Source organism: Astatotilapia calliptera, chromosome 23, assembly GCF_964374335.1.
Source record: "Astatotilapia calliptera chromosome 23, fAstCal68.1, whole genome shotgun sequence".
Classification (NCBI taxonomy): domain Eukaryota; kingdom Metazoa; phylum Chordata; class Actinopteri; order Cichliformes; family Cichlidae; genus Astatotilapia; species Astatotilapia calliptera.
In genome coordinates, this window is record NC_137443.1 from 9,970,666 (window position 1) to 9,986,676 (window position 16,011).

A 16,011-nucleotide genomic window follows, 5' to 3' on the forward strand; every position below is an offset into this window, starting at 1 on the left:
GCTCTTGAAGTTGGACTGAAGTTAATTGGTTGCCGGGTTGTCGCTGTGTATGATCTGGCTGTTCTGTTCACTCACCCATACTTTGTGTCAGTATGTCAGTGCAGTGGCTGCTGAAAACCTTGCTAAATGTTCTGTGGTGCAAATATAACCATGGAAAACCAAAGAGGCAGTCTGTCTTCTGGTAAAATTACATATTAAGTTTATTTTTTGAGCAACCTGGCAGAGGAAAACAGACCAACGGACATCAACTGTTAAGTGACTACATTATACTTTATTATTCCTGTGATAAAAAATAATTTTGCAGAGGCAGATGGGGGGAATCCCCACGCCTCTTCATGCCTCTCCATGCAGCCTTGCAAATCGCACCCAGTATATAATGGCTCTGTTAATGACCTGTTTTCTCTGCACTGCAGAGTCGAATCATACTTAATGATAAACACCTACAAGTTTAAATCTGTTTATAATCACCTTCAGCTCTCTGAAGACCTCCACACATCACGTTCTCCTCCTCCACTGTTTCCACTCCAAGGAGTTAAAACTCCAAATATGAATGAGGCGGGGGGAAAAAAGTGCTCTTCTGCTTCTAGAGGATTATTTATTCCTCTTTGCAGGCTTTGTGGGAACTGAAATATTCCTCCTCAGGCTGCCAGCTGAACAGTTACCCGCAGAAAGAGGGAGAGACGTGTGTCTTGTCGTGCTGGTGTAATGATAGTGGCTGCTGGAGAACAAGGCCCCTGCCACAGCGTATTATTTGATTGAGCTGCTGATGATAGCCCACGCTGCCTGGCTGTGTAATTAAAAGCTTTCCTTTGTGTTCCTCAGGTTCCCTGACAGAGCTCCAGGTGATTGTAAAGTGAGAGACAAGCCTGCAGAGTTTGAACATTACTCAGCGCCACCCCCTCCTCCCATGACGGGAGCAGACCCCGACTGCAGACACAGAGCTGCTGCTGCCACCCTCAGCCACAGACCCACATCTATTTCTGTCGACCTCACAGAGACTGCCCCCCCTCAGCCTGAGGACCACAGTCACACAGACCCGCACTCTGGACTCTGGAGAAAGCCCCCTGCACTAGAGAACCCTCTGCCTCCACCCAGATGCCCAGAGGTCGACTCCCACGAGTCCTCTGCCGGTTCCCAGAGTGAAGGCTTAAACCTCTCTGATCATAACTCCGCCTTCAACCACACCCACGCTGTTAAAGGAGACTCTGAGCAGGGCAAAGGACAAGGGGCAGGACATCATCTCTCAGCCTCTCCCTCTGCGTCCTCCTACAGACCTTCAGGGCTGGCCAGCATGGAGGGGCACCGCTCACCATCTCCTCAGTTTTCCCCACAGAGACTCAGCGACAGGCCTCCGGTCTCTCTTCAGGATGAATTCTCAAACAGGTAACGTTTGGGTTTTTTTTTTTTTCCCCACACATTTCAAAGCTGCACAACATTCTGAACAGCTACTGTAACTCCTCCGCTCATCGCGTCTTTATGCTTCAAGTACAAAGGGGCTCATTGAGAGTCGCTGCCTCTGTAGAGTCAACATGTGAGTGCTATCAAGGCACAGTAAATTAGAGGGATTCTCTGTAGTTCAATTCAGGGCACAAGCAGTTCTGAGATTATTCTGCTCAAAATGTAAACGCCTCCATTTCTTAAGCCCCAAACATGAAACTGTTTGTTCATTTTCTTGATTCGGACCTAATTGATATCATCTGTAGCAAACGTATGACTGTACAGTACCACAGAAAGTGGTGGGAGGAGTCCAGAGGTCTCGGATATCTGAGCACACTGGGCATGGAAAAAATCTCCTCTGCCATCATGCAATGAAACTTTAAATCAGCTCATGGCTGAGAGAACCACAACAGGACGTTTTCTTCTTGTCTAAGTGGAAATTTTCTTCTCTCTCTCTTTTGCAGGATGGAGCATGTGATAGAAAACCAAAGCTCTGCAGTGAGGAAAGTGCCCATCAGGATTGTGCACTCGGGAGGAAATGCAGAGAAGGAAAATACACCGTTTTTGCAGCACAGCAGCCCCCCCGCCATTGAAGCCGAGGGGCACGCCGTGACTCGGCTCGGCAGCCTCGGAGCTGCAGGTCAGGACTCTGTCTTCTGCGCCTTCACCAGGCAGAAGGAGCCCGATGGGGTCCCACACCCTCAAAAGCAACAGATGCCCCAGAGAGACACATACATGACCACTATAGGAGATCACCTCCAACCGCCGCCACCCACAGACGTGTCCAGCAGCAATAAATTGGCGACAAACACAGGAGTGTCCAAGGCAGAGGATCAGAAAAGAGAGGAGCTGGCCAGGGACATCATGGGGAAGGATAAGTCACTAGCAGATATTCTGGATCAGAGCAAGATGAAGACCACAATGGACTTGATGGAGGGCATCTTCCCTCAAGGGGAGCAGCTGGTGGAAGAAGCTCACCAGCGCAGGAAGGTGCAGCCGAAGCAGACAAACTCCCGGCCCGCTGAGGAAAGGTGAGCATCGAGGTCATCCATAGGTGCTACTCGTGTATGCTGTCACCAGGGGGCAGTGTCAGAAGAATGAGGAAGAACCGGGCTGTTGGTTCTTTAGCCTCGTTCCACTGCAGATAAGACGGCAGAAATGATTCAATCATAATGGAGTGGAACTGACCACTACCAACAGCGTCTGTGAACTTTTAATTTTTTAATTTATTTTTTTATTTTTAATTTGGTGAACTTGTCTTTCACTTTCATTGGCTGAGAAGCTGTCTTGAACAATCAACTTTCAGGCCTTTCAGTGCATCTCTGACACAGTTTTGTTTTTGGTGTCACTTCATGTCGCACTGGTAGCGTTTTAGGAGCTTTAAGCCTGTACTGGATTTTTTTTTTTTTTTTTAATCTGAAAAACACCTCTTGTATCCAACTTCCTGTCCTCCTTGTCTTCTCTGCACTGCTTCATGTGTTTGTAAAAGTAAATTATTGATGATTATAGAGTCTGCGTGCAGGCAGAATGCTGATTGGTTGAAAAGTTGGCTTGAACAGGAAAAGGAGTGGCAGCTGTATTAACTACAAAAGGGAAGAAGGATGGAAAAAATCCTCTTGTGTGATAAAACCAGCAGGAGAAGCTCAGACGGCAGATGATGGTCTTTTAATTTAAAGCTATAACAGAGCAGTGGCTGTTACTGAATGTGTTACTGTAGAATTTGCATAACCAAGCAAATCACAGTGCTTCATCTTTAGTTTTGTGATGCTTGGAAATGTGATTTGAAGCTCTGAGCAGCACAATGAAATTTTTCAGGCTTCGGTTCGAGTTGCCCAGTGTTAAAGTCATTGGCTGTAGAGATGTCTGGAAAAGAAATGATTTTTTTTTTCTTTCATGATTACAGCTTTAATAACCTCACTCTGCTCCGTGTTAGTGTGCAAAAAAGGTTTCATTTTTCCCATACTTACAGACTTAACTGCAAATCTGATGTAGGGGTGAACTGTCCCTTTAAATGTTTGTATTCCCCTCGCTACAAAACTGCTCCTGTAATCAATTTTAACTTTTACTTACAAGCAAGCACCCACATGAAAAAGCGCTGACTCCCATCATCTTTGCAGTCGTGAAGCTGCTTTTATGGCATATTTAAACTTGTGACCTGTTACCTGTTTAACACACCTTGTTCAAACTGATGAGTGTGTCTGCATATACTTGTTAGTCATGAGGTGAAACTTCCTGGAAAATGCTCTTTTCATGCTTTTCTGCATTTCTGAGTTTCTTACTGAATTTATTTCAGGGAAAAGGAGGACAACGTGGCAGCAGCTACCTCGATGGTGACCAGCTCTGCATATTACAGCACATCTGCTCCCAAAGCTGAGCTCCTTATTAAGATGAAGGGCATGCAGGACCAGGAGCAGGAGGAGGAGGACTCTGAAGATGAGCTGGACAATGATTTGGCCAATAAGAAGGTACCAGAAACCAGTGTTTGCTTGTTAAAAAGCTTTACCCTTCGCACTGTTTTGGACTAATCTCTCAGCTTCATCTTTTTCTGCAGCAAGAGCTGATCGACAGCCTCAGCAAGAAGCTCCAGGTGCTCCGGGAGGCCCGGGAGAGTCTTCAGGAGGACATCCTGGACAACAACGCTCTGGGAGAAGAGGTGGAAGCCCAGGTCCAGCAGGTCTGCAAACCCAACGAGCTGGACAAGTTCAAGATGTTTGTGGGGGACCTGGATAAAGTGGTGAGCCTTCTGCTGTCCCTGTCGGGGCGCCTGGCCAGAGTGGAGAACGCCCTCAACAGTCTGGAGGAGGATGCTACGCCAGAGGAGAGGGTGAGCAAACCTTCAGGAATTACTTTAGATAAAGTTCCACTTCAGGCACAAACAAGTGGTGGAAAATGAATAAAAGAAGCTCAGTGTGAGTGTTCAGCTGGAAAAGGTCAGTTAGTCTATTTCATGAAGCCACGCTAAACTTGACCTGCTTGCTAAGAAAATTTTGCGAGTTACATGCGATTGAAGTACAAAAGAATTTACCATATGCACTTTTTCAGATTTCCTCCAGTAATAAAGCATTCAGGGTACCAGTGCTCATTTCCGTTCCTCTGCATCAGGGATGTCAAACATCACGGTCCGCATCCAGCCCACTTTAATCAGTGATATGTCCTCTCTGCCGGTGTACAGTAGTTAAACTACACATTTAATCCCTGAGTTTTCTTATATATAAAAAAAGAAGTGCAATTTTAACAGAAATCTGTCAATATAACTCTTTGGGCTTAATTTTAAAGAATTAAATGTTTATGACTTAATTACTTTGGTGTAGTATTAATGGCCGTGGAGGAGGTCTTTATCAGTAACTGCAGGAAAAAGTACAAAACTTCTGAAAATGGAGTTAAAATCCAAAATCTCTGTTCTCTGTCACATTTCCCAAAGCCATCCAGTGGGCGGGACGGAAGTCTTTGCTGGGCTGATTCTGGCCTCAGCGCCTTATGTTTGGCACCTGCTTACATCAGAGTTGAAGATAAAACGCTGAACAAAAGCACGATTTTGGCTTTGCATTGTTGTTACTTGGAGTGGGTGTAATTGATTTGGTTTTGGTGTTTAATATTGTTTTTCAGCCCTGAAAATTTTGTGTCTGACTCCATTTTATTCATATTAATTTATGAAAGCTAGAAAAGGTAGAATTTTTTTAAAGCTGTCCTTTTTTAAATATTTTTTATGTACTTTGAGGGCTTGTAAATCTATTAAAACTATTTTTTTAATCATTATATGAATGGAAAGTTTTGCATGGCTTCATAAAATGTTTCAGTTATTGTATTGAGTAAGTCAGATTTGACTAATACTATATGTATAAATAAATAGGCAGTACTTCAGAGGCTCACACAGGATGCAGCGTGTGCTGGGCTCACGTGAGGACAGAGGACAAAGGAAAGTAGCTCTATCCTGAACCCTTTGTTCTCATTACATCAGGAGCTTTAAGGCGTCTGTGGAGCTACTGGAAGGAAGATCTAACAAGTTGAAGCTTTTCTTTGATGGAAATTTATTTAGATGTATCGATACCAAGTGAATAATTTGATATGGGATAGTTAATATACATCCTTTCACACTCTCTCTTTCTTCTTCATCAGCGTACGCTGATTGAGAAGAGGAAGCTGCTGATCCGACAGCACGAGGACGCAAAGGAGCTGAAGGAGAACCTGGACCGCAGAGAGGGTGTGGTTTACGAGATCCTGGCGAGCTACCTGCAGGAGGACAGCCTCGCGGACTACGAGCACTTTGTGAAGATGAAGTCGGCGCTCATTATCGAGCAGCGCAAGCTCGAGGATAAAATCAAGCTGGGCGAGGAGCAGCTGAAGTGTCTGATGGACAGCCTGCCCATAGAGCAGCGGCTGGCCCTCTGAGGAGGACAGACACTGCTGGGTCTGAGAGTCACGTGGTTTCGGCTGCACATGAGCCCTGTGGCCAGCAGATGGCGGCATAGTTAAGAAAATCTGCACATAAACAGCCTATTTGGTGCATTTTCCTGACTTTGTGAGCATGTGTGTACATCACAACCACAAAAAACTCCACAAAACTTTCTTTTTGTAAAGATGGTGGTATTTTTTTTGGGGGGGGGGGGGGCAACCAACCACTAATGCCCTTTTATGATATTTTTGCTTTGTTTCTTATGATTTATTTTTATTTTTTTTTTAGTAATTTATTATAGCCTTTTGAATCTGGAGGAGACAGTATTTTATCTTCAACCGATTTAGCTGATGCGTGCTACACACTGAGCATTTAAGAGTATTTATCAAGTATAAATGTCACGAGATCTGTCAAATCTGGCTAAATATGTCAGTAAATTCATCATTCTTTACCTTTTACACTCAAACTAGTGGCCTTTTTTTTTTTTTTTTTTTTTTTTTAAATAAAATATCCGTGCCCCTGCTTTCCTCACTGAAGAAACATTTCCTCGAGATGAAGATGCACGCACCTGCAGAGAGAGGAGAGTGTTTAACATCACTAAACAGAAGCAGCACTTGACGTCCAGGCTTGATTGGTCACATTTGAAGTGCGCCGAGAACCACTGCACACACTCTTCAGTCCACTTCTGCAGGTCGCATTATTCAGAGCGCTTTTTAGATTTATTCACAGGCAGAAAAGGGTAAAAATCCACAGGATGATGTCACCATGTACATGTTGACCAGGTGTTTCTGTTTCGTCTTCTCACGTCACCGCGGTTTTGTTTTTCATGGTGCAGAAGTTGAATCTCAACACTAAAAGATGTTCAGATTGATGATTATGCAAACAGATATGGATAAAGAGGTTCTTTTTTTCTTTCTTTTTTTTTACCTTGACCTTCAAATTTCAGACTCTATGGATTAAATCTGTCTCCCAGATACTGGAGAACTTTTTTTTTTCCCCTGCACATTTCAGTTTGTTACAGTTTCACACACTTCGTGCACTTCTACATCCTAAATGTCTTAAAAACGTTATCAGCTGTGCTCCTTTCTGTCAAATAAACGAGTCTGCTGTAGAGTCTGACTGAGGTCTTCTTCTCTCTGGTGTCATTCATTAACTCCACCACACCTTCCTCTCTCTACTGATAAACACTCTTACATAGCAGGGAGCGTATTTAACAGCCCCTTCACGTAACCAAAGCTAATCACACTTCATCGGAAGGATTCGATCTTTATTAATAAGGTGAGACGCATCTAGGTGAGTCAAATAATTAAATATTATTAGGAGTGGTTTAAAGATTTGAATGAATAATCATTAACTACAGCAGTGCTGGCACAGCCGGTATGTACGGCTACAATAAAACGAGCTCTTTCCTCGTTTCTACTGTAGCTTTGTTCCTAGTTTCACAATAACTGGCAGAACTCTGTTTTTGAAACATCGGAAGGTAATGTCTTTCTCCTTAACGTACTGAATCTGAAGATGTTAAACCGATCGTATCTTAGCAGAACTTAGTCGAATTAGTGACCTAAAGTGCAGATGTGTGGCTTTTAGTGCTGTCTGTTATTCTTAAATATTAATAACCTGAATATTTGTTAACGTATGCTTAATGCCTGTGCTTTATTTATAGCTGCTTTATTATAAAAGTCAATCAATGTCCACGCTGTTAACGTAAGAAAACAAAGACTACCTTTAAGAACGTGTGCAGTAGTTCAGGGTGAGCGGAGTGAATAAAAAGCGAAAATACTAACTAATATAATAACATGTAATGCTACATTATCTTATACATATAAAACATTTTTTTAATGTTTTGCTGTCTATTCAAAGGGAACGTTTGCATAGTTATCAACATATCTCCAGCAACAGGTTAAATATTCTAATACACTGACTTCAGTCACTGATTAGTTTCTGGTCTCTGTATTTGGCATGAGAAGATGTTTCTGCTGTAGCCAAAGTTAGGACACGCTCACATTAATATGAGATAAACTAAATTATAATTTGGGAGTTAAGAGAATAAAAAATAGTAATAACAAGCTGGAATTAACTGAAGGTTTAATGGGAACGGAAAGCTTTTCACATAAGTGGAAAACATTCGATAAACAGAAAGGGTTTAAATTATGAATATAAAAGTTAAAAGTAGTTGGGGGGTTTTATTTATACCAAATGAGACTGTAAATATGTGTTCTATCTCTCATGTAGTCTTGTTCTTGTTGACCTGGACCTGAGTGCAAAATTTAATTTTATATCCTGTTCAAATGACAATAAAAATCCTACAAAAATATCATTAGCAGTTGAAATGTTTCAGGCTTGACAAAATCATGGATAAAAGGTAGAAGCTGTGAGTTAACAGTTGATATTTTTATCTGAGAGCATAGATTAAAAGATCAAATCGATGCCTGATAATATGGACGAACAGGTTAGATAAATGTTTATTACGGTTTTTCTCAAAAGTTTGAACACATTTCCAGAACCTGTGGCTCAGTTTCACACAGCTCTAAACATATGATCCTGGTCAAAAACTCCTCAAGTATCTTGCAAAATAAAATGCAGCAGTTTTCACCTACAGCGTGTATGTATAACGAGAAACACTACATAGAAAATCAACGCACAGATACAAAAAGTTCACAGCAATATTTAGAAATGGTTCTTTATTTGTCAAAGTGTTCACCTGAATTTTTTTTTTTTAAAGACACAAACTGCAGTGAAAAGGAAACTTCGCACTCCATAAATGTTAAAGAGGTAAGTATTTTTCAGTTGCATTGAATAGACAGAATAAACTGTAGGAAACTAAACAGCAGAAAGCAGAAGAGAAAGAACCATTTTAACATAAACCAGTGACACACTCCGGGGCCTGATCAACCCTGGCAGGGCCTCCTTGGATGAGGGTGTCTAGTGATAATGGCCGAAACACCCGATGAATCCAAGGTCCACTACTGACGATGTGTCCCAAATTTTAATATGATCATTTAGATCAGATCTCTAATCCCTAAACCTAACCAAGGAAAAATGGCAGATTAGCCTGGGTAAAAGAATGAAAGTTGAGGCACACAACGATGTTTGCCGCTGGTAAAGTTTCTGGGCTGCTTTTCCTCATAACAGCCATCCCCCAAGGTTTTCTCCGTTAAAGCAATGCATTGTCAGGGATTGTAACATCTAGTCCTTTACTGAATCAGTTGGACAAGCAATGAGTTAAAATATTTTTTTGAGTGTTCAATAAACATAATAAAGAGCGACACTTGAAGTAGTCATTAAAAGTAATGGAAAAATGAGTAACTTCATAAATTATTAGCCTTAAAAAAACGAATCAACGTATGTAATCACTAAAAAAATGATGAGATGAACCTGGTTCAGGTCTAGTTTAAAATGAGTTCTTTTATATGGTGCTAATTCTGCTGCATCAGCAAACCACTTTGCAACCCAGCTTCTAGCTTTCATATCATACCACTGTCTTCATGTACCACCAAGTTTAAATGACTGCAGATGGAAATAATGTGCTGCCTTAAATGTGGTGACCAAACCCTTTAAAGGTTCCCTCAGAGCTCTTTTCAAATCAAAATACCCTTTATGAATATTTAAGAATAATGCCGTAGTCTTAACTTGTACATGAGAAGCGCACAGGTCATCTTACCACGGCCCTGTGTGTGTTGTTGTTTGCAGCAGGAGTGATGGCTCCAGCGATCGGTCGCTCTGAGAATTAGTGGTCAGACTGGACAACAATGCTTTACCTCACTCACACGGCTCACTGGCAGTTCCTGGGCCTGATAGTCGGATTCCTGGCATGGATCCTCACCATGACCACCGCCGGCCTCAACGAGTGGCGTCTCTGGCGAGTAGGCAATGCGTCCATCATCAGCTCGAGCGAGGCCTGGGTTGGTATTTGGAGGACGTGTTTCTACAGTCATGTCCTTCCCGATATGGAGAACTGTCGAAGCATCAGCATATCGGACAGCTTTCTTCCCGTGGAGATCCCTGTGGCTCAGGTGCTGATGATGCTCGCGGCCATCTTTGGCCTTGCTGGGAACATCTGTGCTGCAGTGGCGGTGAGGATGGCCTACTTCTCTGTTGAAGATCGCAGGAGCATCAGGCTAGTCTTCCTGCTGGCAGGGGCGCTGTATTTGCTCACAGGGATGTCCTCCTTGGTGCCACTGGCGTGGAACATGAACTCTGTGCTGAAAAACAGCACCATAGACTTTCCTCCTGAGTTCCAAATCCCTGCTCCTCCTGTCAGCCAGCGAGTTGGCTCAGCCATTGGAGTGGGCCTCTGCGCCTCCATTGCGACACTCTTAAGTGGCCTGCTTTTCCTTTGCTACAGGTACGCTTGGCGGGCCGTGAGCACAGCGGGCCCTGGCGACCAGCTCAATGGCCCCTGGACAGTGACAACACTGCCACGCAAGTCTGAACTGGTAAATAGAGCAGGCATGGATAACGCTGCCTTTCACAGTGAATAAAACTCAACAGAATAAAATCTATGAAGGGAGACTGACTTTAGGGCTTTTTGTTTTGTTTTGTATTTTTTAAAAAGAGGCTAGGTTTGATACTAGAACTAAAAAAAAAAGACTGACTTGCCATATCTCAACCAGAAAACCAAAACAGAGAGCTAAAAGATGCTAAAATTCCTTGTGAACATACAAGGGATATTGATCAATTGTACTTTTATCATAAAAACAATGATTTCATTGTACTGAAAATAAAAGCCAGTGACTATTTACCCTATAGTTTCTATTTTAGGTTTATGTGACTGATTGAAGTTCAGGGATGGCTGCTTATCTACAAAAGTAATAATAAACTTTATCTCTGTTACTGAGGAGTGGTGTGTATGTGTGTGAGTGTGTTAGTGGCCTCAGCTTTTATGTAAGAACTGTTACGATCAGTGTTATTGCCACACAAGCCCGTGGGAGGCGACATAACATTTCAAGGTGTGGCTTCTTAGGAGTCCTGCGTGAGGAGGGGTGAGAGTCGGCCAGGTTGACCCGCACACGTGACCTGGGTAGGAGGCTGACGAGAGCAGGCATGTGAGCGTGAAGAGGGGGCTGCTTCATTGGGGTGATTGTTACCATGGAAGGCACTCATACACACACTGGCCCTGTGGCTGGCTCTACCTCTCTGGAGGCGGCTAGCTGATGGAGAACAAAAAGCCCTCTTCAGACAAGCACAGCACTCAGAAACGCAAGGCTCAGAAGTGGATGACCAGTAGAGCTGCTTTAAATACTGCAGAAAACTACTATTTGAATTAGGTGTAACCAAATTTTATTATTAAAAAAAAAACAAAAAACAGGCCTGTAAAAAGTAGTAAATAATTATTTGTCTAAAATGTTCGTCTGTCTCCACAAACCCTACCTACCTATCTCACTTGTGCTGTACATATCCTTTAGCAGATAAAGCTGTTGTGCTTTGTTCTCTATCTTTATCATTTACGGTGTTTTATGGAGGAAAACTGATAAGAAGACTGATTGCAAATGTGTCATATCAAAGTCTGTAGAATTAAACCCAAAGGTAACCGCAGCTGGATAACATCACACCCCATAATATGAGATTTTACTTGCAGAAGATCTGGAATAAAACTCTAGATGAGCAATTATATCTTAAAGCCGCTGTATTTTCCTGAAGAATTGCCACAATACCCAGTGGCAATGTTCAGTAATCAAGACCAAAATCGTTTTATTACTCTGTGCCTGTTCACGTGTCGCCAGCGGTGGAAAAAACGTTGTCTCAAAGTATTGATTAGCGACTGAAATTGATAGCTAAAAGCCTTTAGCTATCACAATTACATTTGTTTTCTTATATTATTACCAATTAAAACTCTTACCAATGAATTAAAAGTTGAAATACGAAGCTAAAAATGCAGATAAAATGTTGTTAGCTAAAAGGATAGATTAGCAGTTGAAATTGTTAGCTTAAAAAAAAAAGCTATTAAACTGTAGTTATAAGCAATTGATGATTTAAAATATGAATAACTTAAAAAAATAAATGAAAGGAAGGCTAAACGTAATACTTAATAGTAAACATCTAGTATATAGCATTTTTCTCAAAGCCCACGCTAAGGTTCCGGTATTTACAGAAGGAGATTTCAGGTACCATGGATGTGCTTTTCCTTTTTTTTACTTTAACTACACTTGGTAGTGATTCCTGTGCAATTTTGTATTTTGCTGATATTTATGATATTAATGAACTGATATTCTTTATATTTAACCGTGATAAAATATAATTATTGCTATTTCACAGTTGCTGCTTCAACACTTTACCAGTAAAATCGAAACATCAGGTGCAGAAGATAGTTAAATGGTTTTGTAAATGGTTAAAATAGAAAATCTTGCTCAAGAGTGACTCATGTATTGCAAAACTTTAGTTTCCATCATCTAACATTGAAACAGAAACTTGGATGATCTTTATCTCCATCTGAACTACCAGAATGGGTCATGATTTGGGTCATGTTTGCTTATCAACCCATCTACACAGGTTTGTTTATTTGCAGTCGGATGCATTTAGAGTAAATTATTCACGACTACAAGACATATAATTTTCCTTGACGTTTCAGTGGCATTTACAGTAAACAAAGCAAAAAGAAAATATCTGCAGCTATTTTTATGCCTCCCTGATGCCCACACATAGGGAGACTATGTGGCATCGGAGGACAGGATTGTCCCTCTCAGTGGGCCTCAGAACCACCTCTTCAGGAGCAAAGTCTGGCATGTCATTGGCACCTCAGGTAACATATGCTCCTGTGACAACTTCATTATCTCTCATTAGCTTCATTCTATAAGAACTAACTCCACAGACATGCACCAACCATGGAGGTTTATAAATCCTCATCCTCCCATGCAATAACACATTATGTCAATGTACTTTGAGCGTATGTAAATGACACAGACAGTTATGGATGGCAGAGCGCGGTGGCACCCTCTGACCTCAGCAAATTTGTGTAATTATGTCAGCTTGTGCTACATTCTTCACAGTACACAGTGCCCATTAATGCGTTCATTAAACACAGCTTAGCTCAGCGAGTGACCAGGAAATCTTGTGGAATTAGACTCAAGCTGTGTTTCCACCGCCGCAGACACACCTGACAAACCAACGGACAGGTTTTTAGTCCCATTTGGTCGCCTGAGAGTCACAGACGAGCAGGGGGGGCTGATGAGGGATTGAGGAAAAGAGCAGCCATGTTTCTACCTCTGACATAACTGGAGTCAAACCTGCTCATGGCTTCAGAAAACATTTTAACAAATACAGGAAATTTACCTTTTTTAATAAAAAAAAAAAGAGCCATTTTTCACCAGGATTGCAATGAAATTCTTTATGTGAATCATCTCAGTGTGCAACTCAAGAATAGTTTGTGCTTTAAGAGTTATTCTGTATGTTTACAGACTAATAATTGACAATTACAGCATTTAAAAAGCTCAAGAGTCCTGCTAAACAGGCTTGAAATTATATTTTTCTTGTAAGAGAAAAATTTTGAAACCACTCCAGAGTAATGGATAAAAAGGCCTTTTATAAAACATTTCTTTATAAAATAGATTTATTCTTGCTGATCACAGCAGATCGTCTTATAATGTCTGATTGTGCAGGTGAGTCATGTAAAAGGGCTGAAACAAGGCGTAAATGTCACCATCGTATGTTGTCTCGGTGGTTTACATCATTGCTGTAAAGCGGTCCGACGTGCAGATCTACAGGTGATTGTGTTGTGATTTCAGTCTCTACACAGGTAAATCATCTGTTAAACGTACTCTGTGCGCTTCCTGTAATTTACACCTGTGCCCATCACCTGGTACCGCCGCTGCAGCACAGGCTGAGGCTCCACCTGAGAGCACGAGGACGAGGTGATCAAGATCAGGCCGGCAACTATGAGGAGAAATCCTGCTGCCCAGCCGCAGTACAAAGCGTCTCCAAACTCCCACCGAGGCACCACGTCAGGCACTTTGTCATCAAAGAAATGCATCACTGCTATATGTGCCATATAGGACACGGGAATCAGACACAGAACCCCAGAAACCATCCCGAGCACCCCTCCCGTGATGATTAAAATCCTCTTGGTTTGTTGACCGCTGTCCTCTTTACAGCTGTGGACCAAGTCAAGTCCAGGTATTCCCACGAGAATTCCCAGCATGCCCACAGCGAGGGCAGCACACATGAGGATGCGGGCCAGCTTGAGGTCTGTGGAAAGGCCCAGCAGGCTGTCATAAGCCCTACACTCCATCCCTCCAACGTCCTGGACCACGCAGGTCTCCCACAGGCCCAGCTCGTAGCTCTCCACAGGCAGCAGCGCAGTGCTCATGGTCAGCCACTGCGGTAAGATAGTGGTGGTTAAAGCGCACAGCCATGCTCCAACGTAGACCAGCATCCCCAGCAGCTCCAAAGCGCAGGCGCACGTGTCCATGTTTCTCTCCCCCTCTCTCTGGCCTCCACGCTTGACAGAGCCACAAGAGTTCTTCTTCTCCTTCTCTGGCTGCACTTCAGATGGAGAGGCCTGTCGCTGTACAGTCGGGACAGGAACTGCTCAAAACACCTGATAATTAGAGTTGACCGCTCTAGCTCTGAGGCTTGGAGTTCGTTCTCAAACAGTTCCCACTCAGAGGAGCACACATCTTCTGCTGCTGGAGGGAGAGGGGGGCCCGCATGGCCCTCCCCTTTGTGGTCCTCCTGCTCTCGCTGCTGTGCCAATGGGCAGCAGGGGCAGAGGCAGAGATGGCCACGATTTTTACAAGACCATTCCTATATGCTCTTCCAAAACTGCATGCCATAAGGGATGTCGTTAAAAAAAACAACAACTGCTTGAAGTTCAGTTTGCATCCTGCAATCCAGCAATAACTGGGTACAAACATATGAACAAGGGGCCACACACTACAGCAAACTCAGCTTATTATTTGCAAATGCTAAACACTCTTGTCATAAACTTAGTTGCCATTAAAGCCCTTCATCTCTGTCCTCAAAGGGTTTTTCCTGTAGCCATGAGTAGAAAAACACTTCAGTGTTAGAGTATCATAAAGGCAGTGTTGCACAACTAGGCCTTTGAGTGATTTATTACCAGTGAAAAATGTTATGTAAGGACAGTAATGCTGAGATTTGCTCATAACCATTTAAGTTAAATTTAAAAATATATGAATATTTTTGTCATATTCCTTGTGGTGGGATAGCTGCTCACAGTCAGGCTGTCTGCTGCATGTGACTAAATCTGAAACAACAGAGCAGCTTATTGTGTGCTCTCGTATGAACACTGCATGGTTGTGGGAAATGATCGTAGGAGGCAATAGATCAAAGCTGAGATGTGAGAAAATGTTTCCCGTTCATAAACTCATAGACAGCCGTACAAACCACAAACAAACACACAAACAAAAATGCACAGATAATATCCCCGGGCTGCCAAACTCCTCCTGCTCCGGCGAAGAAAACACTCAGCTGACTGCTGTGATGTCCTCACAAACACTTAAGGAATACCAAACGATACCAGAAACAAGCTTAATCTCAGCTTTAAAGGGACGTCTCTGCAGCTATAGACAAGTTACTCATGATGTTCCTGGCCAAGAATGTCACATTACACATCCAACTTAATTTCTGTCTCTGAAAATATAAAAAATTAAAGTGTAGTTGCAGTTCCCCTTCTTACCCACAGAGGCCGCCAAATATCCTGCACAAATAAATAAATTGGCATGTGGTGGGGGATATTATTCAGAGTTTAAAAGAGTATTTTTTAATACTCTGAGAGAGAGTCTCACCTAGTGTCTGGTTTTACTGCTCCTCCTAATCCTCTTTCTAACTTGTTCTTCCACAGTTTTAAACTTAGCTGGATGCACAGTGTTAATTATGCTGACCACAAAATAGTTTGTAAATTTAAGTGAAAACCCCCTCACTACTGCACAAAGAAAGACACACACTTATTGGAGGTATTTGTCCTTCTTGCTGTGACGCAGCTGAGAAGATCCTGGCCTGTTTTAGTCATATTGTGTTTTATGTACCTCTGTACCATTCTACTTCTTGTGTTTTTTCATAAACAATACATAACTTATAAGTAATAATAGAAAAAACTTTATTGCCATTTATTTTATCATAGCTTATAAAAACCTTAATTGTAGATTTTTAATTTTGACTCGCTGAAAATGGGAGAAACCAGGAGGGAAGATAAGAATTGAGTATTTCAGAGGGACATCTTAGATTGA

General features: G+C 42.3%; 3 protein-coding genes across 6 annotated transcripts in view; 2 read left to right on the top strand and 1 right to left on the bottom strand.

Moving 5' to 3' along the window:
* The window catches only part of shroom2a (shroom family member 2a), a 44,321-nt gene extending 37,372 nt beyond the window's left edge, over positions 1-6,949 (top strand). For all 3 annotated transcript variants that reach the window (XM_026157818.2, XM_026157822.2, XM_026157823.2), the window contains 5 exons: positions 823-1,383; positions 1,902-2,468; positions 3,731-3,902; positions 3,989-4,261; positions 5,554-6,949. In XM_026157818.2, coding sequence (XP_026013603.2) covers positions 823-1,383; positions 1,902-2,468; positions 3,731-3,902; positions 3,989-4,261; positions 5,554-5,826 — 1,846 coding nt within the window. In that variant the 3' untranslated portion in view covers positions 5,827-6,949. The remainder of the gene's footprint in view (positions 1-822; positions 1,384-1,901; positions 2,469-3,730; positions 3,903-3,988; positions 4,262-5,553) is intronic.
* Positions 6,950-7,104: 155 nt separating this feature from the next.
* cldn34a (claudin 34a) lies at positions 7,105-10,663 on the top strand. 2 transcript variants are annotated; one of them, XM_080297700.1, is made up of 3 exons: positions 7,105-7,310; positions 8,553-8,602; positions 9,521-10,663. In XM_080297700.1, the coding sequence occupies exon 3, from the start codon at positions 9,580-9,582 to the stop codon at positions 10,309-10,311; it is 732 nt and encodes a 243-aa protein (XP_080153826.1). In that variant the 5' UTR covers positions 7,105-7,310; positions 8,553-8,602; positions 9,521-9,579; the 3' UTR covers positions 10,312-10,663. The 2 variants fall into 2 exon arrangements, with proteins under 2 accessions (XP_080153826.1, XP_080153825.1); XM_080297699.1 differs by having other exon boundaries at positions 7,105-8,602.
* A 1,255-nt stretch (positions 10,664-11,918) lies between these two features.
* cldn33b (claudin 33b) lies at positions 11,919-15,060 on the bottom strand. Its single transcript, XM_026157974.2, has one exon. The coding sequence runs from the start codon at positions 14,232-14,234 to the stop codon at positions 13,575-13,577; it is 660 nt and encodes a 219-aa protein (XP_026013759.2). The 5' UTR covers positions 14,235-15,060; the 3' UTR covers positions 11,919-13,574.
* Between the last annotated feature and the right edge of the window lie 951 nt (positions 15,061-16,011).

Bases quoted from the DNA above. Each gene is read 5' to 3' on its own strand.
- cldn33b (XM_026157974.2), bottom strand. From the start codon at position 14,234: ATGGACACGTGCGCCTGCGCTTTGGAGCTGCTGGGGATGCTGGTCTAC.
- cldn34a (XM_080297699.1), top strand. From the start codon at position 9,580: ATGCTTTACCTCACTCACACGGCTCACTGGCAGTTCCTGGGCCTGATA.